The sequence below is a fragment of the Mastigoproctus giganteus genome, chromosome 8 (genome assembly GCF_048544385.1).
Source record: "Mastigoproctus giganteus isolate SK-2022 chromosome 8, ASM4854438v1, whole genome shotgun sequence".
NCBI classification, from domain to species: domain Eukaryota; kingdom Metazoa; phylum Arthropoda; class Arachnida; order Uropygi; family Thelyphonidae; genus Mastigoproctus; species Mastigoproctus giganteus.
The window spans coordinates 161,582,793-161,596,271 of NC_143582.1; the positions used below are offsets into that span (position 1 = coordinate 161,582,793).

The 13,479-nt window shown below is 37.3% G+C and overlaps 1 protein-coding gene across 1 annotated transcript in view; it reads right to left on the reverse strand.

Moving 5' to 3' along the window:
* The window catches only part of LOC150081967 (N-acetylated-alpha-linked acidic dipeptidase 2-like), a 214,086-nt gene that overhangs the window by 167,859 nt on the left and 32,748 nt on the right, over positions 1–13,479 (reverse strand). Inside the window, exon 6 of the mRNA XM_090380384.1 lies at positions 12,549–12,639. Within this exon, the coding sequence (XP_090236510.1) occupies positions 12,549–12,639 (91 nt within the window). The remainder of the gene's footprint in view (positions 1–12,548; positions 12,640–13,479) is intronic.

The following is a 13,479-nucleotide window of genomic DNA, read 5'->3' on the forward strand; positions in this document are numbered from 1 at the left end:
TCTTTTTTCTTTCCCTTCCGGGGAGGTTTCAACCTTCCATTTTTGGCTCTCTGAGGATCTCCATCTGCTACACCTGAATTTGCTACAGATAATTTTTAGGAACTCTTGGCTGCATGGGACTGGCGTTCTTTCTCCACCTTATTCGGGCTACCATCCATTCGCTGCTTCCTTCCTTCTCATCTAGCTACTAATTCCGCATTTTCGCTCCTTCTCTCAAGCTACTAATTTTGCGGATTTCGCTCCTTCTCTCTCCACCTTATTAAAACTTATTCACAAATAGAAAACTCACAGGGCATCTCACACTAACACCTTCTCTACTCCACCTTTTTCAGCTCATCCACAAGGAGATAGCTCATAGGATGCCACCCTCACTTCTCCGCCCCACCTATTAAGAACTTCTTATTAAATTAAGAAATATTTCCCAGCGCTCATTGCATTCAGGTCACTACCCTTGCCTTTCTTCTGATGTGGATTAGACTAGCATACGGCCACTGCTCTTGCCTTCCAATGACGGACAGGCTTATTCTCCTTACTCTCCATAATTTCTAACACGACAAAAAACTCAACTGTTACCAACTCATATTTTCTACCACGACCAAACACTCAATTGTCCATGTTACTAACTCATTTTTACTTACACCGACGAAAAACTCAATTGTCCTTCCTTGCTCAAACCCCAACAAGAATCTCCACTTTGTCATTCTTAACTCATTTTTCCAAACGCCGACAAGAATCTCAACTTTGTCTCCCCCTACTCATTTCCATACACACTCACATAACTCAACTCAGGGATCTGACTCTTCTCACATTTTCTAACACAAAAAAAAAACTTCAACTGTGTCTCCCCTAACTCATTTCCATAAACACCCACATGAATCTCAACTTTGGGTTCTGTCCCCCTCTCTCCCTGTTAACTCGCTTTTTTCATCTCAATTACGTACCGCCCCTTTGTGTCATGTCCGCCCTTGTTCTGAGTCTTAACCAATCTTTCTCATTTTATCAACTTCCACTCTGTCCTAATTCGCCCATGTTATCTTTTCCCAAACTTTCTGTTTATTGCTCGATCTACCTTCTTATTTTAAGAAATTTGTAAAATTTCTCAGGCTGTCTGTACCTCTGAAGTTCGCCGCCTATAGTTATACTTTAGCAGATTTATTTCCCAAGATCTACCAAACCTGCCATTGCCAACAGCCAGACGCCAGTCTTAAATCTGATTCCCAGCATGTGTTCCGTATTTACTACCCTTTCTCTTCTCCGGATGTCACCGATCAAAGAAATGTCCCGACAGTACCATGGTCCTCCGCGCCATTGTTTTCCAGAGTTAACACCTATTACTAACAGCAGTTGCTACTCATTTCTATTGTTTTGGTTTGTCTGTGTGAGCTGGGAGTCGAAGTGTACCTAGGTTGCTAATAGCCTTTCAGCCTACCGCTCCCCTTGTATAGACGTTGTCTAATTTAATCCCTTGCGAGTGACCTTAGTAATATTCTTGACTTGTAAGGTTTTGCTCCCCCATATTGCAATATTATAAGTTTTACTTTAAATTAATCTCACTTTTCTATAAAATATTATATTGGTAAGATTTTACATCTTACATATTGCAGAGAACATCAAACCTTCTGTTTGAGGTTCTATGCGATAAGAAAGATTTCATCTAATTCTTTTACTGTTATCTCCTTCGTGGTAACATTTTCATCTGGCTCATTTAAAAAATTTGAATTTTTAAATGCAAGGCTGCATTGACTTTATTAGCAGGAGACAAACACATCTTCTTCCGATGGTTGATGGAACACACAAGGCGGGCAGCAGGCAAACGTTTGTTTATTGACCGTACGACTCGTGGTAAGCTTAACGTGCAATTCAAATCTTTTTCAACTATCTCATAAAAAAAAAAAAAAAGATCGCATTAACTGGAAATTTGCATCGTGTAAAGTGAAAAGTGGTATCATTTTTCAAATAGTGTTAGCTGAATATCGCGTTAATCGAACTCGCGTTATGCGAGGCCTAGCTGTACTATATAATGATACTTTATAAGCTTGCTCCTTGCATCATATGCCACTAATAATAATAATAATAATTTCTCCCTGATAGGTACTACTGATACCAAGTGCATAGGATAGATGATGATAATAATAATAACAAGGAGGTGTGATTAGCCCAGTGGTTACGACGCCAGAACAAAAATATCATGGACCCAAGTTTGAATCCCATGCAAAAAAAAATAATAATAATTATAAATAAATAAATAATTTCAGAGAAAAAAAAAAAAAAAATCACGAAAGTCGCTCCATTGAGCCTACCTCCCCCAAGAATGCAAAAGACAAAGCTAAACAGGTTCACTTCCATAGCTGGATAAAAATGAGAAGTAGAAATATTGAACATACTGAATCAAATGTAGCACAGGATAAATTCAGACTTTAGGTGGTTAGTTAGTTATTTGGTTTTTAGGAGCATTAGCAACTAAGGCCATATTGCTCCGGGAAATGCGGTGGTCATTCTCTGACCTTTCCTCATCCTCCGTATTTGGTGGTGACGGGCTCGAACCCCGGTCTAATCAAGAAGTGTGTGCTACGCACTGCTGCTCCTTCCCACCTGGCTACGGAGGCGCCACTTTAGGTGGAGGGACTGGTTCGAAGAATCAAAGACAGTCTCCCACAAATGACAGTACAGCAAGTGGCATTGTCTTGAGCTTCAGTTGTGGTAGCCATACCACAACTGAAGGGCAAGACCACCTCACCCAACCAACTGGAAGTGCCTGCTGTGCAACTTCGCTAGTGAACACCAAGGAAGGAAGAAGAATCCAACACATGAAGTGGAGCATCGAAATGAATATGTTCATCATATGAACATACTACAACAAAGTAACAAAGCCAGAGACAGACAAGACAATGTACAGGGCAAAACTGCACACCAAGTGGTTGGAACAGTTCCTGACTGTTCAGATCACCAAATAGCAGACCAGAGACACGCCATCATTATGATGAACCTGATAGCTCCTGCAATCTTGGAAAATTCAAGCAGGATGTGAGTGACCAACAACAAAGAATAACAAATATGGACACAATTGAACCAGAAATGGAGGAGGAGGAACATCAAGTAAGAAAACTACAACCCAGAACAGCCAGAGTGGAAACAGATAGTTACAATATTGAGGGAGTGGGCCCATAAAGACCCCCACTATGCCAAATCAGAAACCCAACAGAATCCTGTGGAAAGTCACATACCACCTCAGTCAACAAATATACCAGATTACTTCAACAACAATGAAGTAACACTAGATACCATCCACACAATCATTTACTGTGCTGTTGTAGCAGCTACCAGGATGAATCGAAGAGAAACCAGAGACCAACAGAAAACAAAATGCAAAAAAAACAGGAGTAGCCTTTTGTTATTGCCTTCTTTCCCACCAGACTGGAAAAGAAGGCAGACGATAGAAGAGATAAGACTGACAATAGGCCAACTGATCCAGCACCAGTGGGGTAACAGAAGTAAAAAGCTGATCAGAAAAGTGAAGACCATCCTCAAAAAAGACAACATCCACAGCACACATGAGACCTATAATCAGAGGATCTACAAATGCCTTGATACCCTCAAGCAGAAACTCCTGGCACTCAGCAAGAGACTTTGCTCTTACAGGGAAAGTGTCCAGAGGAAAACAGATAACAGAATATTTGATGAAAATCAGAGAGCCTTATACTGGAACGTTGGACAGGAGAAGGAAGGCAACAGACCCACCAACCAGAAGACACTCGAGGAAGTCTGGGGAAACCTGTGGAGCAGTGAAGTTAGTCATAAGGGCGGTGCCCCCTGGATTGATCTAGAACAGAACAAGGACATACAAGAGATTATAGAATGGGAGATTCAAGAGGAAGTACAACAGGCAATCAGGAAGTGCTACAACTGATGAGCCACAGGAATAGATAACAACTGCAACTACTGGTAAAAGAAGTTCAGCTGCACACACAGGCACATAGCAGAGCAGTTCACCCAGATAATAAGGCACCTTGACACAATCCCAAAGTCTCTGATTCAAGGAATCACCTACCTGAAGGCTAAGGACAAAGCCAACAAAGTATAGACCAATTTGTGGAGAAGAAATTGTTGAAGTTAAACATAAGAAAAGCACCTGGGGTGGATGGGATCTATCCAGTTATATTAAAGGAGGCGGCAAAGCAACTAAGCAAACCCTTAGCCATAGTTACGAGAGCATCCTTGGACTCAGGGAAGGTTCCCACAAACTGGAGATGTGCAAATGTATCCCCAATTCACAAAGGGGGATCGAAGGGTGACACGAGTAATTACAGACCAGTTAGTTTAACTTCTGTTCCGGGTAAAATAATGGAGTCACTGGTTAAAGATGCATTGCAGGATCAACTAGACAAGACTGCAGCAATAATTCAGACACAGCATGGGTTTGTTAAGGGAAAGTCTTGTCTTACAAATTTGAGAGGATATTATGATGTGGTTACAAAGGAACTGGATGCAAAAAAATAATTTTGATATCATATATTTGGATTTCAGGAAAGCTTCTGACACTGTTGCGCATGGAAGACTATTGTACAAATTGGAAGAGAATGGTATTAAGGGTAAGTTGCTACAATGGATAAAAGGATGGTTAAGTGGGAGAAGACAGAGGGTGGTAATCAATGGGTGCAGCTCTTCGTGGACTAATGTTATTAGTGGAGTCCCACAGGGTTCGGTGTTAGATCCACTGTTGTTTTGTATATTTATCAATGATATTGATGAAGGTATATCAGGCTTAATGTCGAAGTTTGCAGATGATACAAAGGTTGGCAGGGTTGTTAATGACAGTAATGGCAGTGTGCTACTGCAACAGGATCTAGATAATTTGGGCAGATGGACTAAGAAGTGGCAACTGAAGTTTAACCTTGACAAATGCAAAGTACTGCATATGGGTAGAAGTAACCCCAGAGAAACGTACCAACTGTGTGGTACTACACTTAAGGTGGTTGAAAATGAAAATGACCTGGGAGTAATTGTGCAGTCAGATATGAAGTTTTCTGAGCAATGCAGACAGGCTGCCAGGGCAGATCATGGGGTTTTGTCAATGATATATAGGAATTTTGCTAGCAGGGAGAAGGAGGTGATTGTCCCTCTGTATAAGGCAATGGTCAGGCCACGCCTTGAGTACTGCGTACAGGTCTGGAGGCCTCATTTTAGGAAGGATGTAGATTTACTTGAGCGTGTACAGAGAAGGGCAACAAGATTGGCGAGGGGAATGAAGGGATCCTCTTACCAAGAGAGGCTTAAGTTCTGTAAATTGCAGTGGCTGGAGACTAGGCACCTGCGCGGTGATCTGATTGAGGTGTATAAGGCCTTGAATGGGTTCAGCACGCTGAATTCTGATGGGATCCTTCCACTTGTTCAGATTACGAACCTAAGGGGGCATAAATTAAAATTAAGAAAGGACAGATATAGAATAGATGTGCGGGAATTTGCCTTTAGCCAGCGGGTGGTTAACAGCTGGAACAAACTTCCATCTGTCGTTGTGGAAGTTGATAGGTTGAATAAATTTAAGGAGGAACTGGACAGGCATTTGGAGGGAATGGTGTGATTTTTTTTTTTTTTTTTTTTTTTTGGCTGATGCTGCATAAGCTCATACACTTGCTTTCTTGCATCACATGCCACTACTACTACTACTACTACTAATAATAATTACCTATCTCCCAAAAATGTACAAGATCCTGACCAGCTGCATAAGTAAGAAGACAGCAGACCACTTAGAGAGCCAGAACATCATGGCCGAGCAGCAGAAGGGATGTAAGCAAACGAGCAAAGGATGCAAGAAGCAATTGACCATTGATGCTGCAGTTATGGAGCAAACCCGCAAGAAGCACCACAAACTGATGGCCTACATTAAAAACCATAAGGTCTTCAACTCCATGCTCCATAACTGGCTGATAGAGACAATGATGATCTACAAAGTCAACCCAACACTGACACACTTCCTAGAAGCAACTATGATGAAATAGAGAACCGCCATCAAGGTTGAGAATATCATGACCAGACCAGACCAGTCCCTATCAGAAGAAGAATCTTCCAGGGAGATGCACTGAGTCTGCTATGGTTCTGTCTAACACTCGCTAAACTGTCCATCATGTTCAATAACAGCAAGTATGGATATATACTCTAAAAGAAGGGAGGAAGAATCTGTACACACACACACTCACTCACTCTCTCTCTCTCTCTCTCTCTCTCTCTCTCTCTCTCTCTCTCTCTCTCAGCTAATGTACATGGATAATATCAAACTCTACGCTGCAACTGAGAATCAACTCTGGATCACCAAGGATTTCAGCACTTACATCAGGATGTAATTTGGCCTAGCCAAATGCAAGACCCATGGACTCTAGCAAGGACATCCAGTCGGCTGAAACTACCAGCTGAAGGCCGGTGAAGAGACTGAAGCTGTGACAGAGGGGCAGATCTACATATATCCAGGAATTGTGCAGGCACCATCACTTCATGCACCATCAGGGACTGAGAAGCCTACTAATATCAAACCTGAACAGCGGGAACATGGTCACAGCCATAACCACTTACAGTCCCAGTACTAACGTAATCCTTCAGGATCACAGATCCAACATCAAGCTGGAGGAGAGTATGAGATCGATCAAGATAATGAAAACAAAGAGCCGCCAACACCATCCAAAACTTGCCATTGAAATTCAGACCACAGCCTGGAAAGGAGGGAGGGAGGGGAGTGACTGAAGGGACCTCATTAAACAAGAAAAAAAGGTGATTAAGAACCTGTGGGATTAGTTCCAGAAAAACACAGCACCAATCTACAAGCCATAAGAAAGATAGACAAATGGCACACAGCACTCAACCTTAACAAGGAGACCCCATTCACACAGACAGATGAAACAAAGACAAAAAGATGAGCAAAGAAGGCATTCTGTGGCAGACACTACAGTGAACCCCATCAAGACTACATAGATAAGATGGCTTCCAAATCATGGCTCACAAATGGGATGGTCTACCCCAAGACCGAAGGATTCATTCTCCTCATTCAAGACCAGGATGGCGAGCATAAATCCTCATCCAACAGTAATAACAATAATAATAGTAACCAGACACAACCAACCACCCTATGCACTTGATACCAGTACCCGTCACAGAGCAGAAAAAATCCCATAAAGGAGAAAAAATTTTATAATAATAATTATTATTTTTAAGAAAAAAAGTTGCAAGTGCCAAAAATCAAACATAGTACATTAAGTGCAACAGTTTCAATCATTGCTTCATAAATACTATGATGAAAAGCTAAATGTTAGACAGAAAAATGAAAAATAGCCTTCAAAAAGGAGGGGGACTTTCCCATTTTCAGTGCCCTTTGGAAACAGTTGCTTTGAAAGCACTATAACTGTAAGAGTATATAGATTAATATAAATAATAAAACCTAACTCAAAGGTACTAATCTGACCCAGAGGCGGATTAAGGTAGGTTGAGGCCCCGGGCGCAGAAGACAATTTTGGGCCCCTTAAAAAAAAACAGAGAGAGACAGGGGAAAAAAAATACATGTTAACTATTTTTTTAAATAAATAAAAAATATTATGTACTATTAATGTTTTATTTCCAATAAAATTTGAATATATGTATAATATAATTAATAATAACATAATAATAATCACAAAGTTTTGAACTAATAGTTGAACATATGTAAGAGTATAATTAATGATGGTATACGTATAATAGGAGTAACAATCAGAAATTTGAACAAAAAAAATCATAGAATTTTACTTGAAATTAAAATTACAAATGTGAAAATATTTAAATAAATTTTTTCTTGCTTTTCATTTTGCAAACTTTAACTATCTCATCACAATCAATAATTTTAAGTAAATCGCTCTCTATATATAAAATAGCCATATTATTTAGTCTTTCCTCTGAAATTGATTTTCTTAGATAATTTTTTACTCTTTTTAGACAAGAAAATGAGCGTTCCCCCGATGTGTTTGAAATTGGCATGGTTAACAAAATTTTCAAAATAATTTCCACATTTGGAAAAGTTGCTTTCATATCTAATGCTTTTTTGTATATATTATTAATTGATCGCTTGTCTTCTTCATCTAAATAGATTAAAAACTGTTCCAACTCATCTTTAAAATTGTTGGAATCAAGGTCATCTTTATACATTTCTATTAAATTATTAACGCATTTTTTCTTTTCTTCTACACACAATGTAAACAGGAAAAAAACTCTAAAATTACTTATAACATTTTCATAGATTTTTCCGCGTCTGTTCAGTTCTGCTGTTAAATGATCGCATATTACGTAGAGTACATTATGTAAAAAAATTCCTTTTGATTTTCTGTAGATGTTCGCTCGCGATCATCTTCAAATGTTTTATCTGTTAGTTCTTTAACTTCTGATTCGATTTCGTTGAAATTATGTCTTATGTTTTCATTAATAAAAATTTCTAGACTTTTTAATAATGATGCACCTTTAACAATTGTGCAGTCAATAGATTGTAAAGATTTACTCGTTGCATCGATTCTTTGCAAAATTTTATTCCATAGGACTGTCATTGCAGCAGTTTCATAATCATTCATTTCTTTAAGTAATGATTTTGCCTCAATAACAGCAATTTTTTTTTCTTTTGTGGAATTGCATATCTCATCTAATGCCTCTTATATTTTTGTAGCCACATTTTAACGCTAAAACTGCATCGGCCCTGGCAGACCACCTTGTATCTGACAGTTTCTTTAATGTATAAGAACCTTTATCCAATTTATTGCATAACAGGTTCCATCGAAACATTGATGCGAAGAAAAAAAACAAACAAATTTTGCACGAATAAAAAATATCTGGAAGCATTACTACAACTCCCTGCAGCAATATAACCAACTAAATTAAGTGAATGACTGGAGCACGGAATAAACGTTGCTGATGGAGCATGTTGTCTTATTCTTGTTTGCAGACCATTGTACTTGGCCGACATATTTTCTGCATTGTCGTACGATTGTCCACGGCAATATTTTATATTTACTGGCAAATTTTGCAAGGTAGATAAAACTCTCTTCTAGATACTCCGCATCGTGTCTTTCTTAGGGAAGAACTTTAAAAATCTTTCTTTAACATTCCCAGTTTCTGATAAATAGCGCACTACAAAAGTAAGTTGATCCACATGCGCAACATCGGGTGTAGAATCTAAAATAATACTATAATATTTTGCGCATTTCATTTCCTCCACAATGTGTGCCCTAAGATAATCGGCAATTATTTGCAAAAGTTCATCACACGTCCGATGCGATAAGTAATTTACATGTCCGCTACCTTGATTTCCATACTTTTGTAAGTGCAACTTTAAAAAATCGTCATATTCGCTCAAATACTCTAAACTAGTCAAATAATTGCCTTTTCTCGAAGATGTTGCACTCTCGTTATGGCCTTTAAAAGCAATGCCCAAACTTGCGAGGAATTTTATTGTGGATACAATTCTTCGCAGAATCTCTCTCCAATAATTTTCTTTTTGCGATGTAATTTGCAGATTTTGAACATCAACGCGATTTAACGTAGAGGAGCGCTTGTATAATGTACACATTGAAGCGATGTGCTCTTTTGACATTTCATGCTCGGACAAAGTTATTCCAATATTTTTCCAATTTTGGAACCCTGTAGTCAACTTAGACTTTGAGCCCGAAAACATTTTGCATGGGTAACAATAAATTGATTTGGATGTTTCGGAAAAAAATTAGCCACGTCCTTTCTTCTTTTTTCACCATTCGAAATTTTTCTGTAAAAATGGTCTTTACACAAGCCTCTGTAGTAAATGCGATCACCGTGTTTATAGACCAATCTAAGTGTAGTTATAGCACCTATATTTCTTGGTTTATTTGAAATTAGAAATTCGACCATTTCATTAGATAAAACGTTAGGCCACAGAGCAATATCTTTTAGTGTAACTTCGAATGGAATATTTTCCATTTGCATTTCAATATTTTCTAATGGACTTTCTTCTATACTTTTCTCTACTGGTTTTTCACCTGGTTGACGGTTAACTGGTTTTTCATCTTCTTCATCATTGTTGCTTTCTTCTATACCTTGATTTTCAACTTGAGCTAACTCCTTTTGTTGGATGATGGAAGCTCCTTGTTCTTCATCTTCATTGTTGCTCGAATTATGATGGCTTGAATGGCCAGCGCCAGTTATAAATTTGTCCAATGCTCCTTTCTGTTGGTTGGCAACTTGCTGGCGTCTGTTTTTTAGCCCCTGATAGATGTCGTTTCATTTTTTTAGCTACCATTGGTAGGCTACCAATGAAAAGTCATAATAGTCTGAATGATTAGAATACTAGAGAAAAGATTTTTCGTTATAGTGCAATAAATTAATGATTAATTAAATTCAAAAATTATTCATAAACTACGAAAATCCAGGCGCTGATGTAACAACAGGAATTAATTTTATCTTAATATAATTTCAACAATATGCAATATACAGTGGTACCTTGGTTTGTGAGCATAATTCGTTCCGGAAACGTGCTCGTAATCCAAAGCACTCGTATATCAAAGCGAATTTTCCCATAAGAAATCATGGAAACCCAGTTGATTTGTTCCAAAACTCGAAAATATTCATATACTGTAAAAATGATTAATACAAAATACATACATACCTTTTCATATTTTTAATATTTAAATTTAATATACGTAAAGCAATCGGATATATGGTAGGACCACTTTCACTGTCACTAACGGAATCACTGCTATCTGTTGACTCTTTCTTTTTGTGCGACTTTAATTAACAAGGAACCTCTCCAATGACACTTTGCCTCCTCTTGAGGATTTCATGGAAGTATAACAATTGCATTGTCCTTAAACAGATTCATCGCTCGCACTATTACAAAATGAGGAGGCACGCTTGATACACATAAACAAAGCTCCGCGCATGTAGCAATTGAATAAACAACACACCATAAAGGCAGAGATACACTATTACCACCTCACATTTTACTAAAGCACATTTCTAGGGGTTACTACCATAAAACAATAAAAACAATTTCCGTTTTTAAACAATTAAAAACAAGTTGCGTTTCTGCTAGTGGAATCTGTTATAAACTGGTAGTAAACTCGATCTAATTGCATTTGCGATTATACCGATAACTGGAATTGTGTTGGTTTTTACGTTATTATGGTGAAATGTGTTTCCCCTTCACTGATATAAAAAACATAAATACATTTTCAGAATCTTCTCTTCATTCCTATCGTGTTGGGGTGATTCCGGTCCGACTGCCATTTCTTGTAAACACAAAGGCCAATAGTGCATAAGCGAATTCGGTTCGTGTTATATAAGATATCGTTAAGTGTAAAGTTGGGGTTTCGGGGCCCTTCAGAAGTCGGGGCCCAGGGCGCGCGCCCGGTGCGCCCGCCGTTAAATCCGCCTCTGATCTGACCTTACTAAATCAAACTTTCTTCGTTATCTGTCTCTTTTCAACAGATGGAAGTAAATAACCTACCTCCAGTGTATCTCCCTACCCATCCACCCACACACTTGGGTGGACTGCTTCCAGCACTTGGAAGCAGTCCTCTGTTATCTAGCAACCACAGCAATTATACACTAGAAAACAGAATGTTAAAACTAACTACAACTACTTCAATCCTAAATTTTGAATTCAACTGATAATTGTTTATGTACTTGTGGTGCTGTTGAGAGTAGTGCTAATATTTATGGTCGAAAGTCCTAATTATATATACTTGTTAAGTAATTTATTAAGATTATTTCGACATTTAGAATATTCTAGTTTGCCATTAATTTTATTTAACTACAAAAATTTTTCAGTTTTTGAATGGCTTTCCAAGAGTGTTTGTGTACACTCTTGGAAAGTACATAAACAATTATCAGGTAAAATCAATTCACACAGTCTATTATTTCTTAAAACATTGCAATTTAAAAATAGGACACAAATAACCAAAAGTTAAATTAAGATTTCCTTCTATTGTCTACCATTTTAATATCTGAAATGTCATTAAATGTAAGTTAACCTTTCTCACTTGTCATCTTCATTATCATATTCCATATATAGTGTAGTGTATTCAATAGTATAAGATCTAATTCCTAACATTTCAATGAATATAATATTTTTGGACCAATATTCCAGACTATTTAATATTACCAAACAGTGAGCATAATTTGAACAGGACAAACAGTGCAAATAATGTCTGGTTGAAGAAGGTGCATGGCTGTCCAAGAATAGAAAATTTAAAGCTTTCCCACAAGTGGTAAAACAACTCTTGTCAAGCAGAAGACATCTGAGTAATAAAGAAATTATGCTTGCAGAATCCATTTAAAAAAATCGTTTTCAGAAAGCTGCTCCAATAAAAAAAAATACATCTAACATCTAAAAATCTAACATTACACTTTGTTTCACTACAAACTTAACACAACTATAAATTTATTACCAAGTTGTAGTCTCTTATCTGTCCAGCTTAAGAAATATCTGTTTTGAATAGACTGTATATTTATTTATCTTGCCATGCCAAAAAAAAAAAAAACACCATAAATAAATAAAACAATGACATATCACTTACTCAAGGATCTTTTTTGCATCTCCATAACCAATGGGTTGAGTTGGGATTTTAGGAAGTTCCACTTCATTTGGATTATATCTATAAGCATCCACTATGAAATAGAAAATGCCTTTAAAAGATTATTAATTTATGATTTATTTCATTAATAAAATAAATAATTCATGATAAAATGAAGAATAAAATAGGGATGCAATTCCTAATACTATGATCTCACATAATCTGGAAAGAGTATATTGTAGACAGCATAACTGACAACTTTTGACCTTTGAAAAGCTGGAGACAGGTGTTTGTAGGCAGGAGATTTTCTGGCCAAAAGAGGCAAAAAATAGGTTTTTTGAAATAAAGTTTTTTTTTCCAAAAAAAAAACCAGGAAGAAAGCAAGAGATTTTTTGGAAAAACAGGAAGTTTTTAAAGTTGGCATTGCACTAGAAATTACATTTTAGTGACAAATATACACAATCTATATTGAAATACAGCCATAGGATTGTTTAACAGTACAGTATGCTTTTAAACAATAGCTTACCTAATTTTTGTCTGTGAATTTCTGTTTGGATTGTCAACTTATGATTGCTTCAAGAAAGGTACTGAAAGCAGAATTTCCACCTATTCAGAAATGTTAAGCAAAGTTTTGTTAATAACAATGGAACTGCTGTTCAGACCTGGCTGTTAAAGACAATTTGAAAAACTTCACCAGAAAGAGATCTGAATTTTTTTTTTTTTTTTAACACCTGTTTGAATATTCTCCAACCATTAGCACAGCTATGAAGAATTATTAAAATGCCAAGAATGGCACTTTAATAATTTTTCATTTTTGAGTTCTCTGTACATCAATTCTTTCATCTTTTGTCCGCTGGGGTCTGGTAGGATCTCACAGAAACTGACAGATCTCCAAAATATCTATTTCTCCATATTGAGAGGTACAGAAAAATTT